Below are 17,624 nucleotides of genomic sequence, written 5' to 3' on the forward strand. Positions count from 1 at the left end.
GTCGGTCAGGCCCAGAAGCACATCTTCAACGTGATGAAGTTCGACAGCTACCCGCGCTTCCTGCGCTCCGAGGTGCACGCCAACTGCGCGCGCGCCGACCTGCGCGGCCTGCCGCCGCCCTACGCGCCGCGCTCGCCGCACGCCGACTCGCCCAAGGTACAACATACTGCTAATATTATAAACGCGAAAGTTTGTATGTATGTATGTTTGTTTGGATGTTAGCTACTCTTTAAGGCCGCTACTACTGAAGCGATTTGGCTGAAATTTGGAATGGAAATAGATTTTACTCTGGATTTTGACGACCTCCGTGCCGCAGTGGTATGCGCGGTGGAGTTACAAGACGGAGGTCCTGGGTTCAATCCCCGGCTGGGCCGATGGAGGTTTTCTTAATTGGTCTAGGTCTGGCTGGTGGGAGGCTTAGGCCGTGGCTAGTTACCACCCTACCGACAAAGACGTACCGCCAAGCGATTTAGCGTTCCGGTACGATGTCGTGTAGAAACCGAATGGGGTGTGGATTTTCATCACTTACCTTCAGGTTAGATTGTAGTCAAGGGCTAACTTGTAAAGAATAAAAAAAAAACAAAGGCTACTTTTTATCGAAAACGAAAACTGATGATTTTGATGATATGAATTTTTGTTACTCTTTCACGCCTCGACTAGTGTACCGAATTAGCTGAAATTTGGCATTGAGATTTATTATAACCTGGATTAACACATAAAATACTTTTTATCCCAGAAAATCCATGGTACCGTGTGAAAAACTAAAATATGAAGTGTCATCCGATTCTGTGTAGATAGTGTATATAATGTTTTAATTTTCCGCTCTAGGGCGTAAAGTCTAATTTTACGCACCGATTTCGGGTTGCAAAGTAACCCTTTTCTAACCAGTGAGATGAAAAGTGTATAATGGGTGGTGTTGACGTTTGCAGTTAAAGAAGTCAGCGTCCAACGCGTCGGACCGTCGCCGAAGCGGCGCTTCACTGCTGCCGTGGAAGGCGCGCGCCGCCTCGCGCGACCGTGCCGCCTCCGCCGCCTCCACGCTCTCCGCCGCTGAAGACAACGAAGTGAGTCTTGTTATAGTAGTTGTAGTAGTGATGTCAGGCCTGGCGCACTCCGTGTTTTAGCGCAAATGTACAGGACATGGTCGCGTCACCCCGGGGCTCAGACCAATTATTGTATAGACCTGCCTCGCTAGTCGTTACTTTTCTGTCAAAGTATATGATCAACGATCTAATGCGATTATAAAAACTGTCTCTATAGAATCGATGTTAAATAGTTGTAATCGTGTTCGTCGGTTAAAGAGCTTCGTAAAAATACCTTTTTGTGTAAGTGAATTTTGTAAAAAACGGGCAAAAACTTCTAGTTTAGTATAAGATATATACAAAATCTAAGCTCGTTTTCCTTAGAAAATGACAGACAATTTTGTTCGTGACTTTGAGTACGATACAGGTCCTTCTATAATTGGTCTGAGCCCCGGGGCGACTTATACAGGCGAGTGTCGCCGCTCCGATCGGACGCTTTTGCACACGCTGCGCGACGTGCCTCGCCCGTTCGTTATTGTTCGTCGTTTGTAATATTATTACTTGTACATTATGTTATCTGTGGTGATGTATAAGATACTCTATACAAAGTAGGTGATACAGATACAAATAATTTTCTAAAAAGGTATCTGAAATAAGTACTAGATACGAAATACCCATCTATACAAATGTATTTAGTTATTTAGTATTTTTCAAATAATTACAAAGATAAAATACTTTTGTAAGAAAACTCATTTATTTGAACTCAAGTTTATTTGTTCGAGAAAACAATTTTCATATAATCCATATTTTCAATATTAATTTTCTATAATAATATATAAAGCTGAAGAGTTTGTTTGTTTGTTTGTTTGATTGAACGCGCTAATCTCAGGAACTACTGGTCCGATTTGTAAAATTCATTCAGTGTTCGATAGCCCATTTATCGAAGAAGGCTATAGGCTATATATTATCCCCGTATTTCTACGGCGACGAGAACCACGCGGGTAAAACCGCGCGGCGTCTGCTAGTATATCATACAAGTCGATGTTGTCGGTAACTACATTTTGGTTTCTGACAAAATCGACAAAATTTTTAAACGACGCATTTCGTATCTTGGGGAACCGAGTATCTTCAAAATAGTAAGATACCAGGAAAATGTATCTGAATATATTTTGAAATCACAGATAGACGCTGACATTTTATTTATATGTATTAATTATCATCTTAGTACTCATAATCACAACTGTAAACATAAATTTGGTTACTAGTATATTGTTCGTATGTCGGTATACGTATATTTATTTATTTATTTACCAATACATTCCATTTGCGGTCAGCACTGTCCCAAACAGCGAGCCAACGGATGCGTCATACGTTTTGGGAAAAACCGCATAATTGTAAACAAACTCAAAACTAGACAATGGTATTAATGTTATCTTGTATTACTGGAATTAATCACACACTAGCATTTCTTGTACACACATAACATATTGCAAGTCATACTGGCACAATACGATTTTAATTGTCCTCGACAACGCGTACAGTTAGTGGAAAATCTCGGAAAATGGAACAAATATTTGCCGAAACGACGCCTCTGACGACTTCGTTGTGCTAAATGCGTATAATTAAACAAATATACATGAAAAACTTGGCCAAGTTAGTGTTCATTTACATATACATGGTTCCGTTTACGTTACGTTACATTTAGTTTAGTTATATTACAATAATGCGGAACTATTTGTGTGTTTGTTTGTTCGCGATAATCTCAAAGGTATACCTTTTGCAACAGATTAAGATAATTATACGCGTGAGTGAAATTGCGGGCTTTAATAAAAAATCAGACATTTGAGCGTCAAATAAAACTAACGAAAATTAAGATAGAGTTAAAAAATAATAGATTGAATATAATTTTTAACATTTTTGACTGACTTGTCTGATCACTAAGTCTTGGGAGCTAGATCGGCATGGTTTTGTTTCGATAGATGAAATGACTAAAATAATATAGACGTTCGACTGATCGTTCACAATAACAATCTATATGTATACTTATAATAAAACTGGCATTCGGGCATCACGCTGAAACTACTGAATGAATTCAAATGAAACTTGGCACGGTTTAAGACCATAATACGGAGAAGATCATAGGATATTTTTTATTGCGAAAATAAAATGAGAAGGGGGTGAAATAGGGGTTGAAAGTTCTATGGAAAGTCCTTCATTTTAAGAGTTACTGTTTTAAAAAATTTGTTCATAAATCGTAAAAATAAAACGAAATATAATGTAATTCAATTTTTTTTTAAATTCAACCCCTAAAGTGGTGAAATAGGGTTAACATTGATTTCCACGACGGACGAAGTCGCGGGCGTCCGCTAAATATCATCGAAATCTGATAAAAGTTTGTAATTTTACCTATCACGGTATGCGTATCTTGAAGTAGTATTTTTATAATTGCGCCTGACATATTCTATTTACTCGTACTATATTTAGTGGTGTAATACCAAGAATAGGAAAGTTTTTCGTCAGCATGAATTGGCCACGCCCAGCCACGTGTTTGCATACGTTATCAGTTTGCTTAGCAACGTGTAAACTAAACACATCTATTTATAACTAGGATCCACTACAAAACCCTTAACTTGCACGCCTCTCCGCTGTGTATCTCTTGTTTACTTGGATGAATATATCTCTAACAGTATTACATTGTTTACTTTGTTTACTTTATTTACAGTCTATTTCTGTTGTGTAAATGTTTTAATTTTACGACAGTTATAATTAATTATTGTCGTTTGCCTGATTGCTGCAGTTTTGTTATTCGTGTAATTCTTTTGCACGGTTTACGCCTGTTAGATGTATTTTTTTTACTTTTCAAGTTTACTTAATCCTTAGGGTGTTTTAATTTTTCAAATTAATTTAAACTCATTTTGTTACACTTGATTCGAATGTGCAGGATTCTTTTTTTGAATCTCTGACTTTGAACCAGAAGCAATCTTAGAATTCTTCGCTTCCTATTAAATATTTTGCTATCTCACAGAACAAATAACTAAATTTTACCCTTCCTTCAAATAAGCGAACTTCTTTAATTATTATTTTACACTAATTTTCTAAAGATGAAAGATTTGCATTTTTCTATGAAACGAATAAACTCAAAAACTACTGCACCAGTCTAAAAATTCTGTCACCAATAGAGAGTATATGGTATATTTTATTGGGTATGGGAACTAAAATGTTTTTCAGATAGCATGGGTATGGTGACATTCGCCTGTATGACGTTAATACGTATTATTATTGTGAATCGAGGCAAACTTTCAAGAGTGAAACGAACTGTTACCTGCACTAATAGTGAAGTTCTGGTAGTGTAAAATAAAGATGATTACTTTATTTTATTCCGTCACTATTGTGCAAACAGCTTTAAGCAAATTGTATTTAATGACAGTTAAGATGAGATGTTTAATTAACTTTTGTATATTTATAAGTGCACGTTTGTTGTCAGGCGGCAAAATCAACGAGCGGTCAAACGCAGTGTCTATGGTCGGGCAACTCTGCCCTGTGTCGCGTCGTGCTGCCCGACGGCGCGACGTCCGTAGTGGGCGTGTCCCCCGACGTGTCGGTGCGGCGATTGGTCGAGCGGCTTTTGTCGCGTCGCAACCTGCCGTGCGCCGCGTACGACGTGCTGTTGCTCGAGGCGAGCGGCGGCCGGACGCTGGACGCGTCGGTCGCGTCGACGGCGGTCGGCGGGCGCTGCCTGTCGGTGGAGCGGCGCTGCGTGCTGCGCGTGGCGGTGGAGGCGCGGCTGGTGGCGGTGCGCTGCCGGCCCGCGCGCCGCCTGCGCCACGTGCTGCGGCCGGTGCTGCAGCGGTACTGCCCGCGGCTGGCGGCGCGCCACATCGCGCTGTTGGACTCCACGCCGCTGCACCCCGACACTCTCGTTCAGGTACGTGGAGTTTATTAATAACCAGCAAATGCCCGCGACACCGTCCGCGTGGAATTCAGTTTTTCACAAATACCGCGGGTACCATAATTTTTTCCGGGATGAAAAGTAGTCTTATGTGTTAATCCATGCTATAATATATCTTAATACCAAATTTCAGCTAATTCGGTTAAGTAGTCGAGGCGTAAAAGAGTAACAAACATTCATATCATCAAAATCATCAGTTTTCGCAAATCTCGGGAAACCATGGATTTTTTCGGGAAAGAGTAGTCTATGTGTTAATCTAGAGTAAAATCTATTTCCATTCCAAATTTCAGCTAAATCGCTTCAGTAGTAGCGGCGTTATAGAATAACAAACATCCAAACATCCATACAAACTTTCGCGTTTATAATATTAATAAGATCAACACACCATGGATGACCTATCAGTATGGAGAATCGAAAATATAGCATATTATTCCTTCATCCTGTAGAGAAACTATATTTGTGTACTTGTAACGATTTTTAATACTTATTGTCTAGAAAAGCTCATAATATATTGTCAGTTTTTTTGTTAATTATTAAAATTTAATATCGTCGGTCTAGATGTGATACTTCGTAACTAACAATTACGTAAGTGCCACCATTTTCTTATAGAAAACGGTATTCCAGTAATTTACTCTTATAATAATAAAATTTTGTACAATTTCTTAAATCTAAATCACTTAAAATTGTGAACATATTTATTACAGTTAGCTTTAAAATAAAGTTTTTTTGTCGCTCCTGTAAAGTTCGGCAGATTGCACGTACGAGCTATCACATCTAGACCGACGATAAGACTAAGTAGACTTGTAATTTAGAAGCCTCAATAGCTCAACGGTAAGAGCGGTCGTATCCATCACTGAGAGATGGTGGTTCGAAGCCGCCTCGTTGGTCTATTGCCGTACCCACTCGAATATTTAAAAAAAAAAAAAGATTGGGAAATAAAATTATATAAAAAAGTAATATCGTGCTCTTTAAGGTTTTTAATTGACATTAGTATCTATGTATGCATTGTTACAGGAGTTAGACGGAGCACGTATTCAAATAGTAGAGGTGTCGAGCACGCAGGGCGTGCCCAGCGCAGCCGTCCTCGTCACTCCGGAGGCGAGGGAGCGGGACGACGACACCGACTCCCTCAGTGACGTCGCGTTACGGATACAGGACGAGAACAACGAGGACGCACAGGTATTGATATTATATATTTGACGGCCTCCGTGGCGCAATGGTATGCACAGTGGATTTACAAGACGAAGGTCCTGGGTTCGATCCTCGGCTGGGCCGATTGAGGTTTTCTTAATTAGACCAGGTTTGACTGGTGGGAGGCTTCGGCCGTGGCTAGTTCCCACCCTACCGACAAAGTACCGCTAAGCGATTTAGCGTTCCGGTACGATGTCGTGTAGAAAAAGAAAGGGATGTATATTTTCATCCTACTAAAAAGTTAGCCCGCTTCCATTTTAGACTGCAAGGGCTAACTTGTAGAGAATAAAAAAAAATAAAAAAAAAATAGTGGACGCCCGCGATTTCGGAATTCACTTATCACAAATCCCAAGGGAACTGTGGATTTTTCCGGAAAGAAAACTCTATGTTAATCCACAGGTAAATCTATTTCCATTCCATTTCAGCCAAATCGCTTCAGTAGCCGCAGCGTAAACGAGGAACAAACATATTTACACACTTACACACTTTCACACATACTTTCGCCTTTATAATATTAATTCGCCTTTATTTAAATCCATTTTAAAAAAAGTGTCAACTAGACTATTATGCTTTCCTGTATCTGTCTAGTAGCCTGTAGTAACTAACTAAGCGTTTGTCCGTCAGAGCGCCAGTCGCAGCAGCGTGTCGAGCGCGTCCAGCGTGTCGGGCGACGGCTCGCGCGTGCGCGCCGCCTTGCGCACCGGACACCCGCTGCACCACCACCCGCCAGGTCAGTAGGTACACTCGGTAATCCGACACTTCACTTCGATACATCCATTGAGCCGGAACTTCAACAGACAGACACTTCCAATAATCTGACACTTAAATAGACAGACACGTCCAATAATTCGGCACTTCAATAGACAGACACGTCCAATAATTCGGCACTTCAATAGGCAGACACGTCTAATAATCCGGCACCGCAAGACACAAACACGTCCAATAATCCGGCACTTCAATAGACACGTCCAATAATCTGACACTGCAATAGACACGTCCAATAATCCGGCATTTCAATAGACACGTCCAATAATCTGGTCTGCAAGACACAAACACGTCCAATAATCCGGCACTTCAATAGACGCGTCCAATAATCTGACACTGCAATAGACACGTCCAATAATCTGGCATTTCAATAGACACGTCCAATAATCTGAGTCTGCAAGACACAAACACGTCCAATAATCCGGCACTTCAATAGACAGACACGTCCAGCAATCTGGCACTTCAATAGACAGACACGTCCAGTAATCTGGTACTTCAATAGACATACACGTCCAGTAATCTGGCACTTCAATAGACAGACATGTCCAGTAATCTGGCACTTCAATAGACAAACACGTCCAACAATCCGGCACTTCAATAGACAGACATCAGGCATGGCAAGAGACAAATACGTCCAATAATCTGGCACTTAAACTGACCGCTACGTCCAATAATCGAGCTCCAGTAGATCAATACAACTAATCCGACACTTCAATAGACAGGCACATCCAATAATCCGGCACTTCAATAGACAGACACATCCAATAATTCGGCACTTCAATAGACAGACACGTCCAATAATCTGGCACTGCAAGAGACAAATTTGTTTAATTAATAATTTTATTTACAGATTTCCTCGACAACCTCCGCGAGACTCAAAGACAGAGGCTGCAACCGCGCACCCCCCCGCCGCTGCCACCCAAACCCCCGCAGAGGTCCGCGCCCACCGTCGTCTGAACACGCCATTATATGCCTTATGGACAAGGCTTTAAGAAGCAATTTCCCTCGCAACGGCCAATGTCGCTTACGCCAGCCGGAAGACAGTGTATGAGCGTTCAAACGTTTACAAATAATACAGAGTTTTCTTATAAATTGTATATCTTATGGATATGGTATTAAGACACAGAATCGTTTGTGAATAAATCGTGAATGTTCGCACATTTCTACGTTCTTCTATAAGTTATGTGCCTTATGTACAAGGCTTAAGACTGAGATTTCGTTGCAACAACCGATATGGTTTACATAAGCTGTTTATAAGCGTTCATTTGTTTACAAGTAATACAGTTCTCTAATAAATTGTGTACCTTATGGGTATGGTGTTAAGGTACATAATCGCTTATATAAGCTGAAAGATGTGTGAATGTTCACACATTTATAACTAAAGATTTTCCAAGCATAGTATGCCTTATGGACATGGCATTAAGGCATAGAATTGCTTGCAAGAACATAGGTGAAAAATGTGTGATCGTTCATAGATTTATAAGTAGGTAACTTAGAGGTATTCTATAAATTGTGTACCTTATGGACAGGGTAATAAGACACAAAATCGCTCGCAATGACAAACGTTACTTTACGACTCGCTGATCTATGATCGTTCATACATTAAGGTATTGCATTGTTGTTCTATGAATTGTATACCCTATGTACATGGTTTTATGGCACAGAATCGCTTGCAAGTCATTACTCACTAAAAGCTACATAAGCAAGCGATGGTGGTTTCTGAATAGAAATGCTGATGACGTCATCAGCATCTATCTCACTGTAATGTAAAATCAATTTATAGACTCATAATAATATTTTATAATACCACTGCATAACACTAACAGTAACACCTATTTATTTGTTATATAGTCAAGTCACATATTAGGTTGTGTTTTTAATTACATCTAAAAAAGAAAAAAAAACGCATTTCTTAGTTTTTCTTTTCTTTATAATTATGTACTTTTGATCGATATTCGATCTAGATTATTATCTACTGTATGAATATTTAGCAATCTCGTTTATGTAAGTGTTCCATTAAATTAAGTATTAGAACAATCTCCAGTGATTTGTTTGTATTATTAATAAATTAATTTTACCGTCCCAGTTAGTGGCTTGCACTTCATACATTCGTAAATGCCTACAATGTAGAGATTATACGTCGCCCGCATATCCCATGAAATGCGGGCGACGGGGGGATAGACTGCGTGGGTGTGAGGTCGTGCGCACGGGGCAGAGGGAAGGACTGCGCGGGTATGAAGTCGTGCGCGCGGACCATCGGAAATGTTACGAACGAATTTGCCAAGCTATAGATACCATTTTGTACAATTTCTAAGTATAATGCGTACTCTGATTGAAAATCTTTTGCACGCCACTAGACTCCCAGTAAACTTGGATTGTTTAAAGTTTGATAATTGAAATTCCATTAGTTATTAGTTTTGCTTTAGCCAAATTATTGAGTGAAATTATTTACTGTCGATTCTAAATGGCGCTGAAATGGGATTTTTTGAGACACAGCTTGACTGGTTAAGTCAACGATTTTATACTATTAGATATGCCATTAATGCGTCTAAACTGAGGCAATCAAAGGTGGCTAATTGTCTTAATTTTATGTAATTGCCATTGACCTCGCACAATCATGTAGGAAATTCACTTAAAAACTGGTTTTGACAGTTTTAGAATATATTGGTAAAGAAAATTATACCTAAAGGCCTTTAAATATAGTCCAATATTCAATAAAATCCCAAATTCAGAGCAAATTCAACCTTAATGTTTGAGTTTAAGGTTGAATTTGCAAATGCGACTACAATTCATAATTGTAAAATAAACTCTCTCCATAACTGTATTATAAAATGTATAATGTACAAATTATATCAAAATATATAATAATATACTTAATTATAGACAAATTTTATAACAGCCTCAATCTATGAGGCTTGTGTATTAGTCAACAAAGTACAATTTCAACATATATATAGTTTAATCACATTAGTTTGTTTGTCAAATACATAAGACTCAATTTCTCATGCTCTTAAAAAAAACTATTTTATAATTTTTAGCTAGTATTACTGTAAACAAGAAAAAACATCACCCGACTACGGAAAACGGACTAAAATGTAGGAAATAGGTAAACTTGAATCCTCCCATCATTGAAGTCGGTTAACACATTCGCTGCGGCACGAGGTCAATTGACCTCGTACGTCTAGCGCGTTCAAGCTGTACGAGGTCAATTGACCTCGTATGTCTAACGTGTTCAAGCGGTACGAGGTCGATGGTCCCCTCGTATTGCACTAGAGGAAAGTACAGAAAAATCAGTGCCGCAGCGAAAGTGTTAAAATTTCGGACTATAAAAATAAATATATTAATAAATATATAGTCTGATGAATAGTTTAGGACTTAAGGTGCTGCGAAGGAACATACAAACATATATATGTACATATACTGCTAAAATAACAACCCTGCCTTGACTTCACCACAGTCGGGTAAAAAGTCTCTATGGTGGTACTACTATATAGAATAGTTTTTTTTTTATTTTTTATTATTTTTTACAAGTTAGCCCTTGACTACAACCTCATCTGATGGTAAGTGATGATGCAATATAAGATGGAAGCGGACTAAATTGGTAGGAGTTGGATTGAAATCCACACAACCCTTTCGGTTTCTAAACGACATCGTACCGGAACGCTAAATCGCTTAGCGGTATGTCTTTGCTGGTAGGGTGGTAACTAGCCACGTCCGAAGTCCACCAGCCAACAAAACATACATTTTATCGATATTCTTTTCTATAAAGGGTTGTATTGAAATGTGTAAAACCTTTATAAATTTATAATATATGAGATTTGTAAATAAAATTTGTAATATATGGACACAGATCTTTTATAATTATTATTATATAGTATCCAAATTAATTATTGTACTAGAATTTATAATAGTAATACGATTGTGTGCACTGAGTACTTCTTGAAGTCCGATTTACAGTGAAATTCATAGACGTAGGGGTACCCTCAGGGGACCATTCAGCCGCTGAGTGTCGTCGAATTCTCAACCAAAATATAAAGAATAATTCGACACTCAGCGGCTGAATGACCCCTGGGGGTACCTCTACAGCGTCTATTAATTTCACAGTAAGAGTACCAAAATAAATAAATTATTCTAAAATTATAAATCGACGCCTTCTCAAATCTACCCTCATTTAGACTGAGTTAGTCCTTTCAATATTTATATGAATCAATAGTTTCTGTCGAACTTCTGATAACATAAGTAATTTCAGTTTCTGTATGTTTGTATGTGGATTTGTGTAGATATCATACTAAGTATGACGGCAACTATTAAGTGGAGCGAATGTAAAGTATAATTTATTGTAATGTATATCAGTGCGTCGGCATTGGAGCTCAGAGTTATATGTTTATATGAAATAAATTTTTTATAGCAGACTTTCATGTTTTATTACAATATTTCCCAAACTAATGACCAACCTAGACTTCACTCAATGGTATAACAGAGCAGATGCGATTTTTCTTTTTCTATGAATGTAAATAATCTGCAGAAATAATGTTTTTGTATAACCTTCTGTGTTGCAGCCTAAAACTAAAACAAATTGACTTTTTTTAGATTAAAGAGTTTTACTATCGTCCGATTTTTAAAGTCAACAGAGGGCCTAGTGGCAGTTTGATACTGTTACTATCGCCGTAAATGTGAATTTCTAAGGAACTGAAACAGCGCCATCTAGTGGCACTACTGCACAACTGTTTCAATTCCATATAAATTCGCGTTTACGTTAACGCGATAGTAACAGTATAAAATTTTGTAAATTTCCACTAGGCACACTGCAAGGCTCTTTAAGACAGTTTAAACTTTAGACCCACCACGATGTTTAACTTTGGTTTGACGGTCAGGGTAATAGTGACTGTTACAATCACAACTTATATTAGTGCTGAAGATCGGGATGAAAGAAATTCAGGTATCGAACCCTGGAACTCAATATCTGACGCCGCGTAGGCTAATCATTGGACAAGGCTACAAAAGTCATTAAAATCGCAAACATCCACGATTTTATAGCCTAGTGGCAGTTTTATACTGTGACCATCATGTTAACGTAAACGCGAATTTCTAAGGAATTGAAACAGCGCCATCTAGTGGCACTACAGCACAACTGTTTCAATTCCATTTATATTCGCGTTTACGATAACGCGATAGTAACAGTATAAAAACATATTATATACATTGTCATAAGTAATAAATAAAATACAATAATTTTGTTAAATATTATATTATTGACCAACTATCTTATCAACTAAACACTACAATAACATTATTTATCAGCTATGGCGGGTTGTTCTTTCTTCTCTTCTACAACGGGAACCGGCTCGGGGTCTGGCTTTAACCTGCAGACAATTTACAATCAAATTAATATCAAGTGTTAGGTAACACTTTTTTTTAAATAAAAACAAAGCACCAAGCCTCACGCATAACTGCATCGAGTTTCTTTTAGTGTACAAAAAGGGATTGTTTCAAAGTTTTCTAATAACGCCATCTATTGGTAGTTTAAAATAACAAACACTGTTTCACTACGCCTGTAGATGGCAGCACGCATCGCCCTATTACATTTTTCTTATCATCAACTTCAAATTATTCCTCAACTCAAGCGTGCATAAAGAAGTTTCACTTCAAGAACCATTCATCATCATCATTTTAGAGCAGAACAATGTCTGCTTTAATTTAAATCAAGTACATGAGTAACCTCTATTCTCCTTCTTCACCAACTAACAGAAGACAGAACAGAACAGGTTATAATAGAAAGAGCAATTTAAATGATAATACGGTTATGGAAACGTATCGTACATCACACTAAAATTATAAAGGCGAAAGTTTGTGTGTGTGTATGTTTGTTCCTCCTGTACGCTGTGGCTACTGAAACGATTTGGCTGAAATTTGGAATGAAAATGGACTTTTCATCACGGAAAAATCCATGGTTCCCGTAGGATTTGTGAAAAACTGAGTTCCACGCGGGCGTCCGATACATAATGCCCTCCGACAAAAATTTTTAAAATATCTTCAATGTACAGAATGTGAAAAATGTACCTGTTGCAGTTTTATTATAAGTTCTAGATGGGGCTAGTAGTCCTTTATTCCAAGGTAACGTTTGGCGTTACAAATGATGTAACTAAAATCTAAAATTGCCAATTAATGTATAGATTTTGACCAGTTGCATTATAAGTATAGATATAGATATATTGAATGACTAGCTGACGCCGCGTGGTTCCCGTTCCCGTAGGAATATGGGAATATATAGCATGTAGCCTTCCTCGATAAATGGGCTATCTAACACTGAAAGAATTTTTCAAATTGGACCAGTAGTTCCTGAGATTAGCGCGTTCAATCAAACAAACAAAACTCTTCAGCTTTATAATATTAGTATAGATATATTCCACAAACCTGGTAAGCCTGGAGGGGTCCTTGGGCGGCGCCCAGTCGGGTATGATCTTGTCGTGCACGCGCCACGCGCCGTACATGTTGGAGAGGTGCTTCTCGAACACCACGTACTCCAGCACGTCCTTGGCGAGGATCTCGCTGCCGTGCAACAGGCGCCCGAAGCGGTCGTACACGGCCAGCTGCTGCCGACTGTGGAAGCGGACTGTGATCTGGTGAAAGACATACAAAAATCTGAATCTTCTGTTACGGAGAACCCTATTATTACTGACATAGGGTTCACAATCGCTCGCTCATGTAATGTTGAGTTAAGAAGTTTTATTGCGTTATTTACGTCGAATTTCGTGGAATGAACAACCAGAATGGTCTACACACATTCTGACGGGGATATACGCGTCCACAGACTGTGATCTGGTGAAAGACATACAAATCAAATCAAAATCAAATCAAAAATCATTTATTTCAAGTAGGCTCAGTTTACAAGCACTTTTGACACGTCAGTTGACTATTTGTAAAGATTCTACCACCGGTTCGGAAGGCAGGTTCTGCTGAGAAGATACCGGCAAGAAACTCAACAGTTGCTCTTTTGAAAAAGTCATACAGTATTACAATTTACAAATAACAATTACAATTTCTTATAGTTTTACTTCCTGTACAAATATCTGAATCTACTTTTACAGAGAACCCTATTACTACAGACATAGGGTTCATAATCGCTTGCTCATGTCGGGTCGTTCACCATTTGAGATAAGAAGTTTTATTGCGTTATTTATGTCGAATTTCGTGGGATAAACAACCAGAATGATCTACTCACATTCTGATGGGTATAAATACGCGTCGAACATTTCAACGTCGGGCAGTTAACTTCGAAACGAAGTGAAGTGAGCATCAGAGTGATACAAGCGATACAAGTGAACAATAGTGAACTCGACTACGATTTTTGATTTTGAATTGCCTATTCAGAAGTTTGGTATTAATAATTGTATTAAGGAGTGGAATAAAGTCTCATATGAGTCACCAGGTGTTCAAATCCTAGAACCCTAGTTCGTAAGACTATGTAATCTGAATGCCTTCAATCAATTTCCAGAAGGTCAGACAAATATTATACACTAGCGGGCGCCCGCGACTTCATCCGCGTGAAATTCAGTTTTTCACAAATCCCGCGGGAACCATGGATTTTTCCGGGATGAAAAGTAGCCTATGTGTTAGTCCAGAGTAAAATCTATTTCCATTCTAAATTTCAGCCAAATCGCTTCAGTAGCCGCAGCGTAAAGGTGGAACAAACATACTTACACATTTACACACTTTCACACTTAGACACAAACTTTCGCCTTTATAATATTAATGTGATAGTGTGATGTGATGTGATATTTAATGTAATAAATAATGATATTTAGTAAAAAGGAGAACCCTTATCCGACTTCCTGGTGTTTAATTGTGCTCATAAGCGATATCCTATGACCAATGACCTGAATGATGATTGATTATTTCGACATCATGACATCATACCTGTCCAAATATATTCTGTTTGCTGACGACGTCAGTGCAGCGAGCATGCACCACACGCGGCGGCTCCAGCGACTCTAGGAAACGCCAGCGGATTGTCTTGTGTCGCGTGTTGTGCCGGAACTCGGGGTACGCCTTCTCTGTTACATACTGCCGCAGCTCGCGACGGTCACCTGGACAACATACAAAGACTTTACTAGTACACCTCGGTGAGGGTCGACTTCGTTTTGCTCAGCTACCGAGATACAACATCCTGGGGTGTCATTGCTCTGTTTTACACTTGTCAATGTAATATTCGCCTGTAACAAGTTTTATTAGAATTTCACATTTATTTGTATGTAACGCCAAAAATAAGCTAAAGCTTTGCCGTAGTCAGGTAAAAAAGGAGTAGTTTCTAAACTTTTTTGCCACCAAGAAACAGTTCTGTTTCAGCCTGAAGGGAAAAGAAACACCAATTCAGGCCCAGGATGTTGCCAAAAACATCTGTGTCACTTATGCCTACACACAGACATTTTAACTCAACAGTTCCACTATACAGTTCAAACTGCAGGTCTGTAGCCCACATGAAACTGATATTATTATTAACAAATGACACTAATTTTGACATTTGAATTGTTCATTCATCAAATCTAAGCCCCAGCATTGTATGAAAAATGCTCCATCTACTATTTGGCACATGTGTATTACAGGATATCTTCCTTCCATGCATTATATCCTGCCTATTATCCATTATGATAAGCAGTGATTTGTATATATCATCATCATTACAGCCGATAGACATAGGCTAATGGACTTCAATACCATACCATACCATACCATGTTCTTGAGCCTCCAGTTATCCAGTGGCTCCCGGCAACCCTCTTGATGTCCTCGGTCTACCAAGTGGGGGGGTCATCAATTTAGGTTTTTAGGAACCCAATTAGCATAGGCTCCTTGAACTATTATTTACATACCACTAACTAAACATTCATGTGCCTTGATGTAGATGTTTTGCGCTTGTATACAAAACTCCTTGCTGTCAAAGTCCTCATCAAATGTTTTGACCTTGCGTATTGCCAACATTGACTTGGACTTCTTTTCTAGCAGTTGCACAGTTTGCTTGGCCCGCGCTGGCGAAACTAAAGATGCTTTTCCATCACCCTCTGGAGGGACGTATGCTTCAAAAATTCCACCTGTAAAATATTTTTTAGGCTTTAAAAACATAATATATAAAAGTCTTTATTTAGACAATTTCAAAACAAGTAGGTAATCATTGTTTTCAATCCTCATTGAATATAGGGAGAAAACTTCTAGAAAATTAATAGTCACAATTTTTTAATAACCATGTTAATATGGGTTGTTAAATATCATAACACTAATCTAAATATATAAAAGTGAAAGGTCACTTACTGTGAAATACCAAAAATAAACATGAATATACAATAGTTTATTTATTTTGCTATCATCCGTGAAAAACCAACAAATCCATGCGACAATGTCACCCAAATCCGACAAAATAATCTTTACGTATGTTTCACTCCTAAACTGGAGCATCCTCAGGAGATGTTGACTCTACAACGTGCCATTTCACATAGTAGAGTCAACATGATGATGATGATAGCAAAATAAATAAATTATTATATATTCATAATGAACTTCAGGAAAGTAACACCTGCTTCTATAAATTTTGGTAGTTTATAGTTAGTAAACATCAGCTAAGAACGGATTTGGGGTCAGATTGAAGAGGGCTATGTTATGGGTCCTCTAGTTATACATAAAATTCTTTTGAAATTGCTCCTACTGTCTGAGAAACATCTGCTCCTCTTGAAGTACAGTTAGTTAGTTACCTGTAGCACTAATATAAAATGGTCGTTCCATCCATGGCCGGGGTGGTAAGATTCCCTTTTCTTTCATCTTCTGCCTCATTTTCTCCTGAGTAAATTCGCTTTCATCTTCGTTCATATCAGGCAAGTCAATCTTGAGATATTTCTTGGCTCTGTGTGTTCTGTATTTTGGATTGTAATGTTTTGTTGTGGTCGTGCGCGATGGCAGGAATAAAACTTGAGACGGTCGCCATAGCTATAATAACGATTACTTTTACATACCATACAATATTTAAACTAATATTATACATTAAAAAGTAAGTCTATCTCTTTGTCAGTCTATTACACTTTCATGGCTAAACCAATTGTGATAAATTATCTTACCCTTTTCAATATAGTATTCGCCATACTTAGCTTAATAATAATATTTATTTGCAGTGATTTATCAATGTCGATGTAAACACCGGATAAACTTTATTAATTTGATAAATTACAATTCAATTTCATTATTTTATATTGTTTAATTAAAATTTTATCCACAAAAATAACCTCAAAAATTGCAAACACAGACAGCTACATTTACAATAATATGTTACTGTCAACTGTCAATGTCAAATGTTCACAGGCTATACTTATCCATGTACATACTTATGATCCACATACATACAAAGTCTAAGGATTCATAACTTTTTAATATTACAAAACAAGTAATTAGTTACGGTTAAAAATTTATTTTATTAATTCCTATATAATGGCTGTACTAATATCAAAGTTTTTTTTTTTTATAGGCAAAAGGACTAAAACACAAGTTACCTCTGTAAGAGATGAAAAATAAATTGTCTATGATGATTTCTTACTGCCATTTTTAGTCATATATTTTCCTTTCAAACTGAGATTTTTTAATAAAGTATTACTAAATTTAACAAATTATCGTGACGCTTTTTAAAAATAGTAAAATTAAATTTAAGATATTTTTCTCAC

The 17,624-nt window shown here is 38.0% G+C and overlaps 2 protein-coding genes across 2 annotated transcripts in view; one reads left to right on the plus strand and one right to left on the minus strand.

Moving 5' to 3' along the window:
* Nucleotides 1-11,339, plus strand: part of LOC112057688 (regulator of G-protein signaling loco) — a 104,447-nt gene extending 93,108 nt beyond the window's left edge. The window contains exons 7-12 of the mRNA XM_024098196.2: nucleotides 10-156; nucleotides 930-1,064; nucleotides 4,507-4,947; nucleotides 5,986-6,150; nucleotides 6,787-6,892; nucleotides 7,778-11,339. Coding sequence (XP_023953964.2) covers nucleotides 10-156; nucleotides 930-1,064; nucleotides 4,507-4,947; nucleotides 5,986-6,150; nucleotides 6,787-6,892; nucleotides 7,778-7,884 — 1,101 coding nt within the window. The 3' untranslated portion in view covers nucleotides 7,885-11,339. The remainder of the gene's footprint in view (nucleotides 1-9; nucleotides 157-929; nucleotides 1,065-4,506; nucleotides 4,948-5,985; nucleotides 6,151-6,786; nucleotides 6,893-7,777) is intronic.
* Nucleotides 11,340-12,159: 820 nt separating this feature from the next.
* LOC112057689 (probable 39S ribosomal protein L45, mitochondrial) lies at nucleotides 12,160-17,199 on the minus strand. Its single transcript, XM_024098197.2, has 6 exons — nucleotides 17,028-17,199; nucleotides 16,668-16,899; nucleotides 15,795-16,013; nucleotides 14,845-15,014; nucleotides 13,342-13,547; nucleotides 12,160-12,290 (listed from the first exon to the last, which is right to left on the minus strand). The coding sequence occupies exons 1-6, from the start codon at nucleotides 17,049-17,051 to the stop codon at nucleotides 12,218-12,220; spliced, it is 924 nt and encodes a 307-aa protein (XP_023953965.2). The 5' UTR covers nucleotides 17,052-17,199; the 3' UTR covers nucleotides 12,160-12,217.
* Nucleotides 17,200-17,624: the final 425 nt, after the last annotated feature.

The sequence above is a fragment of the Bicyclus anynana genome, chromosome 22 (genome assembly GCF_947172395.1).
Source record: "Bicyclus anynana chromosome 22, ilBicAnyn1.1, whole genome shotgun sequence".
NCBI classification, from domain to species: domain Eukaryota; kingdom Metazoa; phylum Arthropoda; class Insecta; order Lepidoptera; family Nymphalidae; genus Bicyclus; species Bicyclus anynana.